The sequence below is a fragment of the Talpa occidentalis genome, unplaced genomic scaffold, assembly GCF_014898055.3.
Source record: "Talpa occidentalis isolate TD23 unplaced genomic scaffold, MPIMG_talOcc4v2.1 talOcc4.12, whole genome shotgun sequence".
Classification (NCBI taxonomy): Eukaryota; Metazoa; Chordata; class Mammalia; order Eulipotyphla; family Talpidae; genus Talpa; species Talpa occidentalis.
The window spans coordinates 63,673,317-63,693,492 of record NW_023601212.1 but is presented as its reverse complement, the minus strand read 5'-3'; the positions used below and the strand labels follow the sequence as shown (position 1 = coordinate 63,693,492).

General features: G+C 41.8%; 1 protein-coding gene across 1 annotated transcript in view; it reads right to left on the bottom strand.

Annotated features, from left to right (window-relative positions):
- The window catches only part of DPT (dermatopontin), a 37,278-nt gene extending 18,959 nt beyond the window's left edge, over positions 1-18,319 (bottom strand). Inside the window, exons 1-2 of the mRNA XM_037506534.2 lie at positions 17,949-18,319; positions 6,812-6,937 (exon numbers count right to left, since the gene is read on the bottom strand). Coding sequence (XP_037362431.1) covers positions 6,812-6,937; positions 17,949-18,253 — 431 coding nt within the window. The 5' untranslated portion in view covers positions 18,254-18,319. The remainder of the gene's footprint in view (positions 1-6,811; positions 6,938-17,948) is intronic.
- Positions 18,320-20,176: the final 1,857 nt, after the last annotated feature.

The following is a 20,176-nucleotide window of genomic DNA, read 5'->3' as shown; positions in this document are numbered from 1 at the left end:
CCACGACGAAAGGAAAAATACAGCAAGACACATAATAGTAAAGCTCCCAAGAATCCAGGACAAGGAAAAAATAATGAAGCTGGCAAGAGGGAAGAAACAGATCACATTCAAAGGAAAGCCAATCAGGCTGACATCAGACTTCTCCGAAGAAACACTACGGGCAAGGAGAGAGTGGAGGGACATAGTCAACAGACTCCAAGAAAACAGATGCCAACCAAGAATACTCTATCCCGCAAAGCTCTCCTTCCTCTTTGAAGAAAGAATATGGACTTTCCCAGACAAACAAAAACTCCGGAATTTCATTGCAACTAAACCCCCACTCCAAAAAATACTACAAGGAGTCCTAAAGCCAGAACCTCAGAGGGACAAATAACAATGAAAGAAGGCCAAAAAAAAAAAAGTTATTAAAAGAATAAATAAATAAAATCAAAGGAAAGACAAACACAATGGCAAATACAGATGTTAACATATCAATATTAACTCTAAATGTAAATGGACTAAACTCTTCAATAAAAAGACACAGAGTTGCAGCCTGGATTAAGAAACAAAACCCAACCTTTTGCTGTCTCCAGGAAACACATTTAGCTACAAAAGATAAAAATAGGCTCAAAGTTAAAGGATGGAAAACAATCCTACAAGCAAATGGACCAAAAAAGAAAGCAGGAACAGCTATACTTATATCAGATAAAACAGATTTCAAACTCAAAAAGATAAAAAGAGACCCCAATGGTCACTACATTATGATCAAGGGGACAATACTTCAAGAAGAAATAACACTCATTAACATATACTCACCAAACGAAGGAGCACCAAAATATATCAGACAACTGTTGTCCTCTCTGAAAACAGACATCAGAGAAAACACATACGTAGTGGGAGACTTCAACACACCACTATCAACAATGGATAGATCAACAAGACAAAAAATAAGTAAAGAAACCAAAGCTCTAAATAAGGACCTAGAGCAATTGGGCTTAACAGACATCTATAGAACACTAAACCCCAAAAAAACGGAGTACACATTTTTCTCAAGCGCACACGGATCATTCTCCAGGATCGATCACATACTGGGGCACAAGACAAACATCAACAGATACACCAAGATTGAAATCATATCAACCATCTTTTCTGACCATGAAGGCATCAAACTAGAAATAAACCATAAAAAGAAGGCAAGGAACTTTCCTACCTCATGGAGATTAAAAACCACACTACTGGAAGACCACTGGACTAATGAGGAGATGAAAGAAGAAATTAAAAAATTTTTTGAATTGAACGACAAGGAGGACACCAATATCCTAAATGTATGGGATGCAGCAAAAGCAGTAATAAGAGGAAAATATATAGCAATAGAAGCTCACATCAAGAACAAGAAAGAACTCAAAGAAACAACCTAATCTCGAAGCTCAAAGATCTAGAAAAAGAACAACAAAAAACCCCAAAACCAGTAGAAGAAAAGAAATAATAAAACCAAAGCAGAAATAAATGAAATTGAAACTAAAAAAACAATCCAAAAGATCAATGAAACCAAGAGCTGGTTCTTTGAAAAAATCAATAAAATAGACAAACACCTAGCCAGGCTCACAAAGGAAAAAAGGGAGAAAGCACAAATAAACAGGATCATCAATGAAAGAGGAGAAATCACAACGGACACAGCAGAAATCAAAAGAATAATCAGTAACTACTATGAACAGTTATATGGAAACAAGTTTAACAATCTAGAGGAGATGGACAAATTCCTACAACTCTACAATCACCCAAAGCTAGATAAAGAAGAAATAGAACACCTAAACAGACCAATTACAATTAGCAAAATTGAAATGGTAATCAAAAACCTCCCCAAAAACAAAAGCCCAGGACCTGATGGATTTACAAATGAATTCTACCAAACATTCAGAGACGAATTAGTGCCTATCCTTCACAAACTCTTCCAAAAAATTGAGAAGGAAGGGACAATACCAAACACGTTCTATGAAGCCAACATTACACTAATACCAAAACCGAACAAGGACAACACAAAAAAGGAAAACTACAGGCCAATCTCCCTAATGAACACTGATGCAAAAATCCTCAATAAAATTTTAGCCATCAGAATCCAACAATGTATCCATAAGATAATTCACCACGACCAAGTAGGATTCATTCCAGGGGCACAAGGATGGTTTAACATCCGAAAATCAATCAACGTTATCCAACACATCAACAAAAAGAAATATAAAAACCATATGATAATATCAATAGATGCTGAGAAAGCTTTCGACAAAGTGCAACACCCATTCATGATAAAAGCCCTTGAAATTCTTGGGATACAAGGAACATACCTTAACATCATAAAGGCCATCTATGACAAGCCAACAGCCAGTATCATTCTCAATGGTGAAAAGCTGAAAGCAATTCCATTAAGATCTGGAACAAGACAAGGATGTCCACTCTCACCACTGCTTTTCAATATAATACTGGAAGTCCTAGCCAGGGCAATAAGACAAGAGAAAGACATCCAAGGAATCCAAATAGGAAAAGAAGAAGTCAAACTATCACTATTTGCAGACGATATGATATTATACATAGAGAACCCCAAAAACTCCACAGAAAAGCTAATTCAACTCATCAATCAGTTCAGTAAAGTGGCAGGATACAAAATCAACACGCAAAAGTCAGTAGCCTTCCTATACACAAACAATAAATCTGAAGAAGAAGAAATCAAAAAAACCATCCCTTTCGTTATTGAAAAAAAAAATCAAATATTTGGGAATAAATCTAACAAAAGAGGTAAAGGACCTATACAAAGAAAACTATAAAACACTGTTAAAAGAAATAGAAGAAGACACAAAGAAATGGAAAGACATCCCCTGCTCATGGATTGGAAGAATAAACATTATTAAAATGGCCATCCTTCCAAAAGCAATATACAGATTCAATGCTATTCCAATCAAAATTTCAATGTCATTCTTCAAAGAAATAGAACAATTATTGATGAAATTCATATGGAATCACAAAAAACCCCGAATAGCCAAAGCTCTCCTGAAAAAAAAAGAAGGGAATGGAGGCATCACACTCCCAGACTTCAAACTCTACTACAAAGCCATAATCATCAAAACTGCATGGTATTGGAACAAGAACAGACATACAGACCAATGGAATCGAATAGAAAATCCAGAAATAAACCCACAGATTTATGGTCAACTAATCTTTGACAAAGGAGCAAAGACTATGCATTGGAGCAAAGAAAGTTTGTTCAATAAATGGTGCTGGAAAACTGGGTCGCTACATGCAAAAGAATGAAGCTTGACCACTACCTCACACCATACACAAAAATCAACTCAAAATGGATTAAAGAATTAGACATAAGACCTGAAACCATAAAATATATAGAAGGAAATATAGGCGAAACACTACGTGATTTGCACATCAAAGACATCTTTACAGACACATCACCCAAAGCAGTGATAGTGAAGGCGAAGATAAACAGCTGGGACTACATCAAATTAAAGAGCTTCTGCACAGCAAAAGAGACAATAACAAAAACAAAGAGAAACCCCACCAACTGGGAGAACATTTTTGCACCCAACACTAATGATAAAGGACTGATCACAAAAATCTGCAAAGAGCTGATGAGACTCAACAACAACAAAGAAAATAATCCAGTCGAAAAATGGGCAGAAGAGCTAAAAAGAAACTTCTCTGAAGAGGAAATGCAAATGGCCAACAGGCATATGAAAAAATGTTCAACATCACTTGTCATCAGGGAAATGCAAATCAAAACTACCATGAGATACCATCTTACACCAGTGAGAATGGCACATATTAAAAAAAACTAGCAACAACAAATGTTGGCGAGGGTGTGGAGAAAAAGGAACTCTTCTGCACTGTTGGTGGGAGTGCAAACTGGTCCAACCACTGTGGAAAGCTGTGTGGAGATTTCTGGACCTACTAAACATAGAGCTTCCATATGATCCAGCAATTCCACTCCTAGGTATTTACCCAAAGGACACAGAAACATCCATTCCAAAGAACACCTGCACCCCTATGTTTATAGCAGCACTGTTTACAATAGCTAAGCTTTGGAAACAACCCAAATGCCAAAAATAGATGACTGGATCAAGAAGATGTGGTACATATATACCATGGAATATTACTCAGCATTCAAAAAAGATAAACACATGCAATTTGCAGCAACATGGATGGCGCTGGAAGGGATCATGCTCAGCAAAATAAGCCAAAAAGAAAAAGAAAAATACCGGATGGTCTCACTCATAGCAGGAATCTAGAAAACTTAAATAAGGGACCAGGAAAATGAATAACTATAAGAAAGTGAAAATCAAAATCAACAAAAAACTATGAACCAGAGACACTTTTAGGGGGGCAGGGGCGGGAGGGGAGGGATTGGGGTCAGAATGGGGGCGCTGCAATTGTATGGGGAATATAACAATAAAATTTATTATCTAATAAAAAAAATAATTGACACGTGTTCCAAGCACTATTCCAGGCACTGAGGATACAAAGACCAAAGAGTCTTGTGTTTCCTCCAGATTCCCCCAGTCTAGGTAGAAAGTGGGAAACATACTATGTAGCAAGAATGTAGAGTATTAAGTGGCATAAGGAAGGTAAAGTGGTATCAAGGAAGGTCAAGGAACATGCTCCCCCACAGGGGGACAGGGTCCTCCTGTTGACACAAGGCTGTCCATCCTCTCACCATAGCCCACTCTGGGATGACTTCCCTTCTACCACCTTTCCTTCCTAAACTCACTTCTCCAGCAGTCCAGGGTAACCCAACTCAGAAATACTCTTTTGGAACATGGCTAAGGGAAAGTCTTACTAAAATAGTGATGAATTAACTGCCTGAGTACTAGTTTGCTGCTTAGTCTTTTAGATAATCCATTTTTAAAAAAAGATTTATTTATTTATGCATACAAGAGCTGGGGTACAGACCAGAGGTGTGGGGGTGGGTGAGAGGATTCACCAGAGACAGAGTGGGGAGCAGAACAGGCAGATCTACTGAAATACACTGCTGAAGGGAGCAGCGGGTGAGACAGGAGAGGTCTGCTGCACCATGTGGGTAGCTCCCTGGCAGGGGATCGGACTCATGCTGCATAGCCTTGGATAGCTTCAAAGTGCTGCGTCTTAACCCCCTGCACCACCAGGGAGGCCCCTCAGATAGTTTTTAATGTCTCCAAACAAAGGGGGTGCATTCTGTAGCCCACTGGGGAAGGTCAAGCAAGCTCTTTGGGTCAGTGCAGATAGGTAGGTGCTTACCTACTCTCCACTCTCTTTGGGACTCAGTAATCTGTAGAAACTCCATTCCCACTTTAAAAACAGTAAAGACATTGGGGTTGTCTTTGCAATAGTACTCTTGGAGTCAAGAAGTTTTTAGGGAAACATTTTTAGAGAAAGCTGAAAGATCTTTTAGTCCTGGAGTTTGTTGGCCACTGAGATTCTGGTTTTGGATAGATGTGCTAAGTGCATTTTCACCCTGAAAGCATGGCCTATAGTTTTCGTCACATTCTCAGACATCTCAGAGACTCAGAAAAGGTGGACATCATTTTGAGTGATAGAGGTGAGTTTCTTTAAAGAAGTAAAGTAACTTTCCAAGATGGTATAGTTCTAGTAGGGAGGGGAGAAAGGGGCTTAAGGGGAGAGAGGAGGGTCAGCACAGAGAAGAGAATTTAGGTTTTTTTGTTGCCCTCTTTAATGCTGCTTCTCTCTATTCCACCCAGTGGGCCCTGAAGGTCTTGGATTCAGGACCCGACATAGTTCTGTCAAACATCTTAGACATGCCACTCCCTGTCGTGCTGGGAGTTAGAACCTGTCCTTGCTCCCTCATATTGCTGCTGCTATCAGCTGACCTTGAGCTCTGAATTTACCATTTGTCATTACTTTCAACAGAAAAAAAATGTTAAGCTTTTGGAGTAGCCTGTCTCTAGAAACATTATGTCCCACTGCGGCATCTGTGGAGTAATTCTGTCTAGTTGAAGAGAATGAGCATAACCCGCATGGCTGCCCTTCCAGCATCACCCTGTAGAGAGATAAATCACTTCAATGAGTCAGCCTTCAAATGTTGACATGTCGGGATCCCCTTGTCCCAGGCAGAAATGCTTGGATTGCTTGCAGACTAAAGAACTTGAGACAAGTGTTGTCAACACCTGGTGTAAGTTATCGGTGGGAATAAATATATACACATTCTCCTTGTCAATTTGAAGCCTAGGTCAGGAATATTTGGTGTCACTCAGAGAGCGGGAAAGGAATAAAATTTCAGACTTAGATAGAATAGAATTACAAATCGATCTAGAAAATACTCACCTATTCCCCCTCCTCCCATCTATAATTATATACTATGTGTGTGACTCTGACCTATGACAAGGCTGTTTTTTTTCCAAAGAAGGAAAACATAGGAAAAATATATCCCCAAACATGCCCAGCAGCATTGGATGTGATGAGAAGTTAGTGTGATAGAAGGAAGAGCTCTAGAACAGGAGTCAGCAGACCGAAGGTCTGAGGCCATATCCTTCGGAAACAGCAGGTGAGTGTGGAAAATTTTTCTATTTGTTTTCTTTTGTATCAAGAAAAGGGGTGTAGGGGCATGGAGTTGATGACCTGTAAGATTCCTCCCAGTATGAAAGTTTTTTTAGCCTATTTATTTGTTCATTCATTCATTCTTGCATTCATTCATTCACTCGCTCCATTCTATATGCTAGCTGCCATGTCCAGAGCATGTTGCTGACAGCCCAGGCTTATCTGAAAGCAGAAAAAGTGCACTCAGTCTCCTCTCCAGCTACAGGGGTCCAAACAGGTTGGCTCTGGCCACTAGACTCACCAGCAGGAATAGGGGCACCTCTTGCTATAGCGACAGCAGTAGAATTGCCATTCCCGATCCAGCACCGATTCGAAGTAGCGGCTCTGAAACCCTGCCACCAGTCCATTGTTGGAGCATGTCTGGTACCTGAAGGGAAGAGAACAATCTCAAGTAAACCAACTCCAATGACACTCAGGTTGACCCCTTCCAGACCCCCAGTTCCTATAGCTGCTGAGTTAGGACCTAGAATTCTAACAATGTATTATTCTATTTTTTTGTACAAATAACACACACTCTGGTATATTTGTAGAAATGATATATTGCTCATCATTAAACTTCAAGTGATTCAGAGTCTTTTGATTGAAAGAAATTTGGGGAACACTGCTCTGGATAGACTGCTATGAATATACTGCTAGATGGAAAGGTGCATAAATGGATGTAATTAAAGGCATCTAGAAATTTGCAAATGCAAGACTGTATTATTCATGCTTTTTAAAATAAAAAAATGTAATTCACTCTACTTGAGTTTAAAATACAAAGGAGACAAAGGGAAACAATGAAATGATGACTTCAAATAATGGTTTCTTCTGCTTAAGAGGTGAACCCTGAACATTGAGCACAGCGGTGCTTGTTCACTATGACCCTAGGAAGCAGATGAAGTCCAGATGGGCAAAAATGATTTGTCCAGGGTGAACCAGCTGGAACCACTAATTATTCAGGAATCTCTACCACAAATAGGACTATAATCCCTGCATGGTCAGGGAGTATTGTGGTGAGAACTCTGTTCCCATTGCCCACCATGGGTCCTGGCATAGAGAAGCCATGGTGGTGATAGACCAACTGAACTGAACGCAAATTCCCTCTAAGGGTCTCAGCCTGTTGTTGCTGCTCAGTTCTAGTTCTTCAAAGAGACATTGAGGTGAGGAGGAAATGTCCCTCTACCCTTCAGGGTTCTTCTTTGGATGGCCAAGCAATCAAACAAATATCAGACAGATTAGTAGCAGAAAAGAGAAAATTTAATGACATGGAAAATCTACATGGATGTAGATTCTACAGTCCACGGGGTAGAATGAGAGTATTTGTCCTGAGCTAGGGAATAGGATAGGAGCCTGGGGCTTCTAGGGGCTTCTAGGAGGGAGGAGGGGGACTTACATGATGAGGAGAGGATGACTATGTGATGAAGAACAGATGCTCTATAACTAGGTGTTTGCCCTGCCATATAGACAGCTTTTTCTGACAGAAAGGTGAGAAAAGTCTGGTGAAAGTCCTGGTCCCAGGTAATAAGCCTAGCTTTCAGGTAGTTAAGGGAGTCATAAGAGTGTCCTAAGGTCCTGCAGGGCCTCAAGTGACCTCAGCTTGAAAGAATCCACATTCCATACTGACATGTCCTAGGGAGGGCTGTGAAGTGTTTACCCCATCACTTGGGCCTGCAGACCCTCCCTACAACCATATGAATTTTTACTTTTTACTCAATCTGGGTTGCTGCTGGTCTAGAAATCAGACCCCTTATCTACATAGCAGCTCCCTATCAAGAGTTGGCTTAGACCCATATAATCATATCTTCCTTTGTTTAGTCTCTAACACGACTTTCTCCCATTCCAGTCCCATAGCCCACCAACGCACCAATGCCTTATGGCTCGCCATTTTTTGCTGCAATGAGGGTGACCGTCTCTACCAGGCCACAGTGGATTCCTGACTTATGTGGAGTGAGAGCTTTTGCAAGTCCTTCGAAAATAGGTCTTTAGCTCCTTCTGCTTTTTAAATTTCCTATCCTTCTGCTCATGGATCCTATTCCCTTACAGTGAGCAGATCTTACAGTTGTCAGTGGGTCATGGCCTGTCAACTCTTGGAGCACAACACTTCTTTCCAAGTAAAAAAAAAGTTTCCCCAAAATAAAATGGATAACGTAAGAATAAGGACCTTGTGCTGACAGGTGAGCAGCCTTTGCTGACAACTGTAAAATCTCCAACAACTGTAGTTCATTTTATTGTTTTTAGTTGTTAGCAATAAAAAAAATCTGTAAATCTCACACAACTAGATATTAAATATATTTCATGTCTCTAGTCAGAGAGCATACATCCCTCTCATTCATTCATTCATTCATTCATTCATTCATTCATACATAGGTAATTTCAAATATGCACTTATCTACTCATGCTTCTGTTCAACCAACTTGTGCTCCACCACTATACTGGATTAATCACAGCTCTTTCAAATTGAGAGAAAAATTAGGAGATGGGTTTGCTATTTGGTCGACCATGCAGATTAGACTGAATTCCCTGTTCTCAGGGCTGGTGTGAAGTTCTGCAGATCTGAGAGATCAGCTGTATCAAGAGATAAATATATCAAGGAGACTAAGAAATCATATTAGGATGTAAATTGATGCAGCCTCCTTTGCTCTACCACTGTTGCATCTCATCAGGGGGACCAGCACTTTGGACACCCCCTGGCACATATAAGGGGGCCATGTGATCAGGATGGACAGCTAGGGTCTGGGCTATTAGAAGAGTGGCTTTTGGGGGCATTCTAGTCTATCTGAATTCTAGCAACATACATGGGAGTAACTTCAATTGAAAGTTCTAAGGGTCACAAACATCTCACATGTATTCAAAAAGAGCAGGTACCCAAACCTTTGCTCTCCAATTCTCCCCATTACCATCAATAAAACACTGCCTTCCTCTAAAATGGCCCTTTCAGAACTCAGCAGGGCTGTGATTTCCCTAGAACAGTTGTTCGCTAAAACCACCACAGGGAACAGCATTTCTCTGGTGGTAAGTTCCCTTAAGTAAAAATAAATGTCAGAAGATAAACTGCCCCATTTCATGGGGTGCCAGTGCTGAAGGCAGTCCAAGTCCCCTGAATTCCCTGCCAGTTGTTAGCCAGGCCCACATCCTGCATAGGAAGTGTGTGTCTCTCTCACAACACCTCAGATAACACTGCTTATGAAGGTTATTTGGACATTACAGTCCCAAGGCCTAAGAATATTTGGTGAAAGTTAGACATTGGGAGGGAGCACCCCTCCTCCAGCTTTGACCCCCTGCCTTCATATTTTGGTTGACTGAACCTGCACTAAGTTTGGGATGTGTGTGACCAAGAAACTGAAATCATTCCTTCTAGATCTGGATCTTGGTAAAGGTTTGTTTTCACACTCATCTGGAACAGAGTAATTTAGTGGATGGGCTACGATGATGGATCAGGGCACCCACCCTGACTGTGTCACCTGGGGAAGGTTTCATAACCTTTTTTTCCTTCTGTAAAGAGACATAATAATAGCACACACTTCTTAAAGTTAGTATGAAGAACCAATAAGGCAATACATGGAAAATTCTAGGGATGGTGTCTTACAATGCTTCATAAATTATGCATCACTGTCATCATTTTCATTTATTCCACATGGCAGTCACGAGTATCTTCTATGAGAGCCGCCCTGCATGGTCTCTACTCAGTGTACTCCTATGCTTTGCTGAGCTGTTCTCTAAAGCGAGCTCAGGGAGGTTGGTTGATTAAGCTTCTGATACACACCCACTTTTTATAGCAATGCCCCCAGCTGATGGCAAAGTCCTTGCATGAAAAGATCATTCAATCTTCTTTGTGTATTTTCCTACTGCCTGGCACCGGGTCCAGCAAATATTTCATGGAAAAATGGATGCATGAACAAGTGACTGGATGATCAGAGCATTTTCCATGGTTAGGGGCAGACTTGGCTTTTCAAAACTCATCACTCAAATCCAGGAAGGGCTTGTAACTCCTTCCAAATAGTGTCCATGAACCAGGGGGAGTGATCTGTCCTCCCCATCACTACTTCCTCAGGAACAAAATCTGTTGCAGGATGAGGGTGTAAAATAAACAGCTTCAGGAGCTCCTCTGCTCCACACCTCTCACTCTCAATCACCTTTGTGGGGTTTTTTTTTTATCAAAAAAAAAAAACATTCAGTTTTTTCCTTCCAACTCAGTATGTCTTTGTTATAGAAGCTAGAGAAATAATCTGCCTCTTATCTTCTTTGAAACCATCAGGATGTGGGAACAAAGTTGAGAATCAAATTCTGGCTTCACCATTTGCTACTGAGTTTTTCAACCTCTCTAAACTTCATTCTCTCATCTGAAAAATACATTTTATTTTATATACATGTATATATTCACACATATGTGAATATATATGTGTGTTTGTGTGTGTGCGTGTGTGTACAAGGTTTTAAAGCACCTTGTATTATGTCCTATGAGCACAGCAAGAGCCACTTTTGCAAAGCTCATGTTCCCCCAGACAATTGACTGCTAGCATTTAGGGGAGTGATCTTGATGGAAAGTTGGCAAGACTCCTGGATCTGCCATAACCCTCTGCTTCCATTCTCAGTACTCTTGCCCTCAGAAGTCGTTCTTATATGCCATATCTTCTTTCACCCATTACTCACTACAGCTTATCTAAGAACAAAAATACCGCCGACATCAAATATCCCCCACAGCACTGTGGCACAAGATTGGTTGGCCTGGGTTCGGTCTTTGCTGCTCATTAGCTCTGAGTGTGCAAGTCTCCTAATGCTTCTGAGCCACAGTCCTTTGTGTATAAACTGGGAATAGTAATCCTATCCACTTCCCAGAATTGGGGTCAAATACAATTAAGCAACGGAGAACTTAAGGGCATAGACTGGATGATATTGATCTTCATATTCCTGGGAGCTGGCAAAGTTTGTGATAATAAGCATTTGTTAGTGAATGAATGAGCAAATGAAAGTATGAATGAGAAATACTTTATAAGCTGCAAAGCACTCCATAAATCAGGATTAGGGTAATGGCACCTTTATTTAACGTAACTGCTTCATTGATTTTGGCCTGCCTTCCTGAACTATGATATAAGTATTTACTCTAGATTGTACCCAAGGTCCTTCTCACTACTGAGATTCTGCCCCATTCTGTTTGCCTTTCAAACTCCCAAGATGTCCTCTATCAGTCTGGTATCATTATTTTTTAAAAAATCTTTTTATTTTTCAATAATTTTAGATTTATAAAAGATTATAAAGATATCACATAGGATTCAAGTACACCTTTCACCAATATTATCTTTCATAATGTTGATGCCTTTACAAACACTAAGAAATTAGCATTGGTGTGACACTAAACACCAGAGTCTTTTGGGATTTCACCAGTTTTTCCATTAATGTTCTTTTCCTGTTTCAAGACCAAACCAAGATCCACTTAGCATTTTAGCCCTTATGGCTTTTGAAATAAAGAATTTATTGATGCTTTTTAAAATTTGTGGTAAAATTAACATATAACATTGTGCTAGTTTTGAATATATAATGTCAAAACTCAATATTTGTCTATATTATGAAATGATCACCACAGGAAGTCTAGTTAATATTCATCACAACACAGAGTTACAAAATAATTATTTTCTTATGATGAGAAGTTCTAAGATTAACTCTTTGCAGCTATCAAATATGCATGAGTGTTATTAAATATAGTGACCATGTTCATCACATCAAAATCAAAATTGCATTTTAAAAACTTATTTGGACATTAAGAATTAGGGGGACAGGGCCTCCCTCATGGCACAGGCGGTTGAGCGCAGCACTGAGAAGCTGTCCGCAGCCTCTGCAGCGTGGGTTCAATCCTGGCTGGCCCGGGAGATACCCACATGGCACGGCAGACCTCCCTGTCTCGCCTGCTGCTCCCCTCAGCAGTGTATTTCAGTCAGTCTGTCTGTTTTGTTCCCCACTCTGTCTCCGGTGAATCCTCTCACCCTCCTGCACATCTGGGCTGTACCCCAGTTCTTGTGTGCATGAATAAATAAATCTTAAAAAAAAGAATTAGGGGGACAATTGGCACCTAGTAATGAATTCCTCCTGTGGGGACACATGTGTCAACCTTCCTCAGCTCTGCCAGGGAGTGCCTCAGGAAGCATAAAAAGCCCAACCTGTGTGGTGCTAAATGAGCCCTAAATTATATCACACACACTGAAAATTGACACTGAAATATTGAGAATTAAGAACATGAACAAGGCCTCCCCTGGTGGCGCAGAGGTTGAGCGCTGGGCTGCGAAGCTGCCCGCAGCCTCTGCAGTGCCGGTTTGTTCCCCAGCGGCCGGCGAGGGTCCCACATGGCGCGCAGACCTCTCCTGCCGCCCACTGCTCCCCTCAGCCGTGTACTTCGGTCCTTCTGCCTGTTCTGTTCCCCACTCTGGCTCTGGTGAATTCTCTCACCCTCCCATGCTTCTGACTGTACCCAGTGCTTGTATAAACAAATAAATAATTTTTTTAAAAAAGAACATGAACAAATGAGTTTTCCCCATGGGAAAGTCTGCAAGCTCCTTGGTTGAAGATGGAGGGGATGCTGGCTGGGATTTGCATTGTCTGAAGCACTAATTAGAACATTTTTAGGGGGGCCTACTGTGCACCAGCATTATTCTAGACACTAGGGAATATTCCAGATAGTGATGAGTGAGACAAGGACCTTACATTCATGAGATTTATATTTTGAAGGAAATAACGATATACAAATACAGATCAGGTGATAAGTTCACCACATAAAGTTAAGCAGATTGAGGAGTGGGATGGGAGACACTGGTTTTGAGGGGTGTGGTCTGAAAAGTCTCTCTGGGTAGCAGGTGCTGTGGGTGCTAAATCAGGGTATGGCTCTGCACTCTGCAAGACCCGGGTCTCAGAGTCTGATTATAGAAAACAGAGTTCCTGCCTATCAGGAAACTTGAAGCTGACAAATTTCAGTTTCAAATTTACCTTGATGCTAACAGTCTATGGCATAGTTTTCCTTTTTCCTCTTCTCTATCCTGTGGTTTGTCTTTGATGAATTCATGAATTTAGCAGTTAGCTTTAATACAAACTACCACGTCTTTCTTCTTGGGGTTCCTTGAGATCCAGAGCAAAAAGCCAGTGCCAACAGGCAGAACATTCTTCCCCTGAAGTCAGATGTAAAACTGGCTCACACAAATCAGCCTCATCAAATTCCAGATTCATTAAACCTATCTTTGACCCCACCCAGGGACGTGCCAGGCATGGTCGATTTGGATTTGTTTTAGAGTCCTCCTCCACTTTCCCCTGTAAACATCGCAGAATCAAGGCCACAGAACTAAGAGATGACAGAAAGGAGAGCTGTAAATCCAGCTTCCTGATTCCACAATCAGAGCTCCTTCCACTGCACTAGAGCTCAGTCTTGCTAGAAAATTCCAGCTTCATCTTTTTTCCAAACAGACCTGCACGTTCTACCCAATGCAGTGAGAGAAGCTAGAGAGGCTCCCCCAGGACAACCAAGGCATGCCCTAGAATGGCAAATGCCACTCCTGAGACCCAAGGAAAACCTCCTGGAAGGCCCACGTGCAGACCAGCCTGCTAACTTCATCATCTGGCACCCAAAGAGGCGGTTATCAAGAGAGAGACCCTGGCAACCAGCAGAGTTACAAGCCTCTCAGCTATGACGGAGGTCCCTTTTAAAGACTGTGCTCTGATTAGCAAGTGTCGTTAGCAGATCCTACGTACTGTTGTCAAAACTGGGTTCAAGGCTCCTCCCCCCTCTTAAAATAAACCTGCAAACTAATTTATTTATACAAGGCAGCCAAATTGCACAGAACCGTCAACAACTCTTCCCCCAGAACAGATTAAGAGCCTGCAGCCGATGAGAAGATATAATTGCTCCCCAGATTGTGAGCAATTTTTTTTCCCTTCCAGATTTTTCACCGAGACTAAAGTCTAAACTCAAAGCAATAACCATCTATAAAAAATGTCTCTAGGGTAATAAGTATCAGTCCTGGGTCAGCCAAGTCCTGGTGTAAAGGGGCTGTTTTGCATATTTCTGTATTATTTCCTCTGAGATTAGTGGAGGGGGAGAGAGTGACAACAGAGGGTAGAAGGGGAAAAGGAAAAATCAGTTGACTGCACACAAAAATGCCAAAGAAGAGGAGGTGGGAGAGAAGCCTGCCTGTCAGCTTCTCACCTGTCCCCCACTGGCCAAACAAAATTATTTATTTTGTTATTTTCATTGCCTCCCTCTTTTGCTTTTTTTCAAATAGTTTGCAAGCTAACCACAAACCAGTCATAAGTTGGCAGGTTTAACACTAAACATCACTGGCCTTTCATTTCCAGCAGGGATAAACACAAGGATCATCAGAATGTAAGAAAAGTCCAAGTGCATGTTCAGGGCCAAGAAGAGCACAGGGTGGGAGTCATTGGGTCTTCTGAGACCATGGCGTCTGACGCTCATTTCCAAATGAGGTGGGAGCCTGGAAGGCGGAGTGCCTGTCCCAAGGTCACACTGCAAGTTGTATTAAAACAAGGCTTTATAGTACAGAGCCAGGATGCTTCCTCCAGGTTTGTGGAATCATCTCTCAATGCTGTTTTACTGTATTTATAAAAGGGGGTGTTAGAAAGGGGCCACAATCACTTCAAGATCCCTGAGCTGGGAGGACTAGCAGGAAGGCTGTAACTAGGTCCTCCCTTGCTCCATGCTGGGCTTAGTTGCTAAAGCAACCGGAGACTTGGTCACAGAAGCAAGACTGAATTCTGGCCAGACATCTATCAAAAGAGGTTTCAGAGTTAAATATGCTCACCAAGGCAGGAGGGTTGAAGGAGGAAGGCCCAGTGAAAGTTGTTCAAGCAGCTTCGGCAGCCCCAGTAACTGGTTCCTCCATCTGATGCTGCCTATGTGACCCTCTCTTCCTGCATTTTCCACAGGCTGGCTGAATCTCTGCGGGTTAGGGTCATGTAACTGACCAGGTCCCATCCATACAGCATCGGGCTTCTACTGTGACTTGCGGGCCCTCACCTGCCCCATGATGAACCGCTCTGAGTTCTGACCTGCCAACTGAGCCCACCCTGGGCGGAGGCAGCCAGGTAGCCTGTTACTGGGGCTAAGCAGATACACTTCAGAGTTAAGAATAACTGAGGAAATGAAAAAGCTAACTTGAAAAGTTATCTGCACCCAGCATTGCAGCATTATTTACAATAGTCAAGACATGCATACAACCGAAGTGTCCACCAATGAATGAACAGCAAGAGAAGGTACATATATATATACCTCAAGGGACTTTTTTCAGCTATGAAAAGGAATGAGAACCTGCCATTTGCAACTAAGTGGATGGACTTTGAAGACATCATGTTGAGTGAAATAAGTTAGATGGAGAAAGACAAATATTGTCTCATCTCTTATATGTGGAATCTTAAAAACAAAACCAAAAACAAACAAGACACCAGCTCATAGATACAGAGAACAGACTGGTGGTTGCCAGAGATGAGGGGTAGGCAAAATGTGTCAAAAGGTAGAAACTTTCAGTTATAAAATAAGTAAGTCCTGATTTAAGGTAAAACATGCTGACTGCAATTAATGATACTGTATTACAATATTTAAAATTGCTGAGAGTAAATCTTATTACACAAAGAAATTTGTAACTATATGTGGGGATCGATGTTAATGAGACTTGTTGTGATGATCATTTTATAATCGATATAAAAATCGAATGATTAGTTGTACATCTGAAACTAATGTTATATGTCAATTATACCTCAATACAAAACAAAGGCAGGTATCCTGACACTATGTCTATTTGAACAAAAAGGCTTAAAAGCCAAGCAGAGAAGAACCACCTCTTTCCTGTTCTTCCTTCTTCTGCGTGATACCAGATCACCTAATATCCCACAAAGAAAAAACACCAAAGCAAGACTTGCTGGAACAAAATCTTGGCTCTACTACTTTCCAATGGAGGAAACACTTAATCTCTAGACTGCAGTTTGCTGTAAAATCACTTACAGCTTTGCTTGAAGCATTAAATGAGATAATCCATGCAATGTCCTCAGCTTGAAGCCTGCTTGGCAAAAGCACATAATAAATGGCAGCTGCTTTTATTACTCAGTGGTTCCCCCCTCTTGCCTGGCTCCTCCACCCAGCTGTGTCTTTTCCTCTTGATCTCTCATCATTTTTCTGTCTGCTGATTATAGTGAGATTCAGGATTTTATGCTTGACCACCCTGAACACCCTTAATCCCAGGCACCCCAAGGGGCTTCTCTCTAGAGAAACCATAGGGCATCCTGCCAGCTGGGCTTCTTCCCCTCCTGGTCTGCATCTGTCTCCACCCTCCCCCACAATGCTCCCAGCAGTCCTGGTTCCACCCAGGCTATGGGTGAATAACCAGCCTAGCAGTCAGCAGCTCCTGGGATGGGTTCCTGACCAAGTATTGGGACTAGGACCATCAACCCCACAGGCCATTTCCACCCGGGCAGGGATAGGTCAGGCGAGAACAGCATGTCTCCCTAAAAGTCAATTATTTCCCAGCACCATTTTAAATCCAGAGAGGACCTAAGCCTCATCACTGAGAAAGCACATTTAGTTAGGGCAGCAGAAAGCTGTTTGTTTCCACTTCCCGTCCCTAAATTTCTTTGTTCCCTCTTGCCCATGCACTCACTCTACATCAACATTTTTCAAACTGTCTGTGGTAAAGGTCCAGTTGTTATTTTCTCTAAATAATTGTGTACTAATGCATTTATATAACCATAAAAATAAATTGCTACAAAACCGAAGTGTCACTTATAATATTAAATTACTATAATGTTTGTTAAACACTTTCACTTTCTGTATTTAGCTTTTGCAGACGGGCAAACATTTTTCAGATGCACACCAGTCTCTGGACAAAACTGAGAGTAGGGTAGCCTCTGGAAGGAACAGATCCACCCAAGAGCCCATCCGCCATGGACTCTTCACATCCTGGATTTTTGTCCTGTGATGTACTCAGCTCAATAGCAGTCTGCCCCACCCAGAACCTGCAGGGGTAAGATCCTGCTAAAATCTACTAAAACCAGGCCTCCCAGGTGGTGCAGCGGTTGAGCGCTGGGTTGCGAAGCTGCCCGCAGCCTCTGCAGCGCCGGTTCAATCCCCGGTTGCTCCCCGGCCACTGGAGGAGCATCCCACATGGCACGCAGACCTCTCCTGCTGCCCGCTGCTCCCCTCAGCAGTGTACTTCAGTCCTTCTGCCTGCTCTGCTCCCTGCTCTGGCTCTGGTGAATTCTCTCACCCTCCCGTGCTTCTGTCTGCACCCAGTGCTTGTATAAATAAATAAATCTAAAAAAAAAAAAAAATCTACTAGAACCTGCTAGAATCAGCATCTCCCAGGGGAGGGATGTACAGAGATGTCCCCAACCCAAGTGCAGCCAGCTGCCCTTACCATTCCATTCCAGCCCTGTTGATCTCCTCCCACCAGCACTCCGTGGGTTCCCCGAGGCTCTGGGGTGTGGGCACGCAGGCATAGTTCCATTGTCTGTCAGAACCTTCCTTTTTGTTGAAGATGCTCCTCACGGCCACTACCACCTGCCCGTGGGGACACTGGTAGCTGAAGCCCTGCCGGTTCAGATTCACCCACCCATCATCGCCATAATCATGGTACTGCTGGTATGGGTACCCGTAATCACCATACTGGCCCCAGGCCATGGTGACCAGTGGCAGCAGTACCCACAGAAAAGTGAGGTCCATGCTGCTAGGGCTTCTGGCAAAAAATGTCACCCTAGGTCTGCTGGGCTGACTGTTTTATGCAGCTGCTGTAACATGTGGCTTCCAGATGTGGGTGAGAGGGTTCCAACTGCAGTGTGTCATTGTTTAAGCAAAAGTTTTTGGCGTGAAGATATTGGCCATAAGTACATCCAGCTTCTTTTAAGGTGGAATTCGAAGAAAACATAAGGAACACACAAATGGAAGAAACTCCTTGGAAAAAGAGCAAATTTATAGATAGGTCATAAAAGTAAACAGCTTTACAGCCTTGAGAAAGAAATGTTCACCTGCAAAAGCTGCAAGCTTGTCCCCCATCTCTCAGTACCTTCCTCACCTCTCATCAGCAAACTCCTGTATTTGTTTTCCAAACTAGCCTCTCAGAACCATACAAATATCCAGAGAGTGATTTCAAAACACCAGAATGAACAGGCAGAGGCATTTTGATTTCTGCAAGCCTGGATGTCTGGTTTCCTTTAAGGTCCCAGCCCAATATCATTTAACCCAGAGTGTAAACAGGGTATACACGTTTGCAAGGCTGCTGTGAGAGATGTACTGGGCATTATCTCACACTTAAGCATAACTTTGATATGCAGGAATTGGAAGGAGCTACACCTAGAAACTTTTCCACTTGCAAATCTGTAAGTGGTTTAATCTGCCACTTCTTATCCTTCGGTGTTTTTTCCTTCCAGTTGAGTTTTCTTTTTATGAGGTATAATTTGTCCCTAATAACATTCATCATGTGTAATCTGTGGCATGCAGACCTTGAACCAGCACTATAATCAAGACACTGAATAGTCCCATCAAAGTCGTGAATACCTTTATGCCCCTTGGTAGTCAAGTCTTCCCCAATCCTACCCTCTGGTGACCACTGATATTTCTGCTGGTAGAGTTTTATTTTTTTCAGAACATCAAATAAATGAAATCATACAGTCTATAGTCCTTTGTGTCTGACTTTCATTACTTGGCTTTTGCATTCAGCCTTGTGATTTTGTATACCCATAATTTGTTTCTTTTTATTGCTAAGTGGTATTCCATGCTATGTATGTGCTAGATTGTTTATTTCCCTGCTGAAGGACATTTGGATCGTTTCCAGTTTGGGGTAATTGTGAATAAACCTACGATAACACCCTGGATAGGATTTTGTGTGAACAAATTTTTATTTCATTTGGGCAAATACCTAGGAGGATTGCTGGATCTTAAGGTAAGGGTAAGTTTTGCAAGAAACTGCCTGATTTCTGAAAGGGCTGGACCATTGTCCATCCCTACTAGAAACCTGCCTTTCTTACTGAATTTTAGCGATGGTCATAGGTGAATCATTTGCTGGTAGTATTTCAGTTAGGCTTTGATTTTCAGTTTGCTAATGTTCAATGATTTTGCATATCTTTTTATGTTAATTGGCTATTCATATGTTTTCTTCAGTGGCTGGGTGTTCAAATGTTTTGAAGTCTTTGGCCATCTTACCTATGTGCACAATATTTCCCATTTTTATCAGGGTTGTCAAGACCTACTAAATCATAATCTCTGCTGGTGCTCAGGTATCTGTATTTTAAAAAGAATATTAAAGTGGGTTCCATTGCTTAGTTGTCAAAGCACAGGTAGTGTCAAAATATTCTCCAGGTGATTCATAGTCACATCATGTTTTACAACCATTTCCTAGAGGAATGCAGAGCGAGGGGAAAAAATCACACTATAAATCTCACCCTTTGCTCAACCTATACCATATTTACCAGATAGCATTCAGGCTAGATTAAATAAACATCAGGACAACCTTGAAGGAGAAAGTCACATATTCAAATAAAGAAGAATGTTGTGTGTGTGTGTACAAGCAATTTGCTCTGATGATCATGGGTGCCAATGGGAGGGGTAGAAGCTCTGGTCTGGACAGCTGGGTGAGTCTTAGTTCTGTTC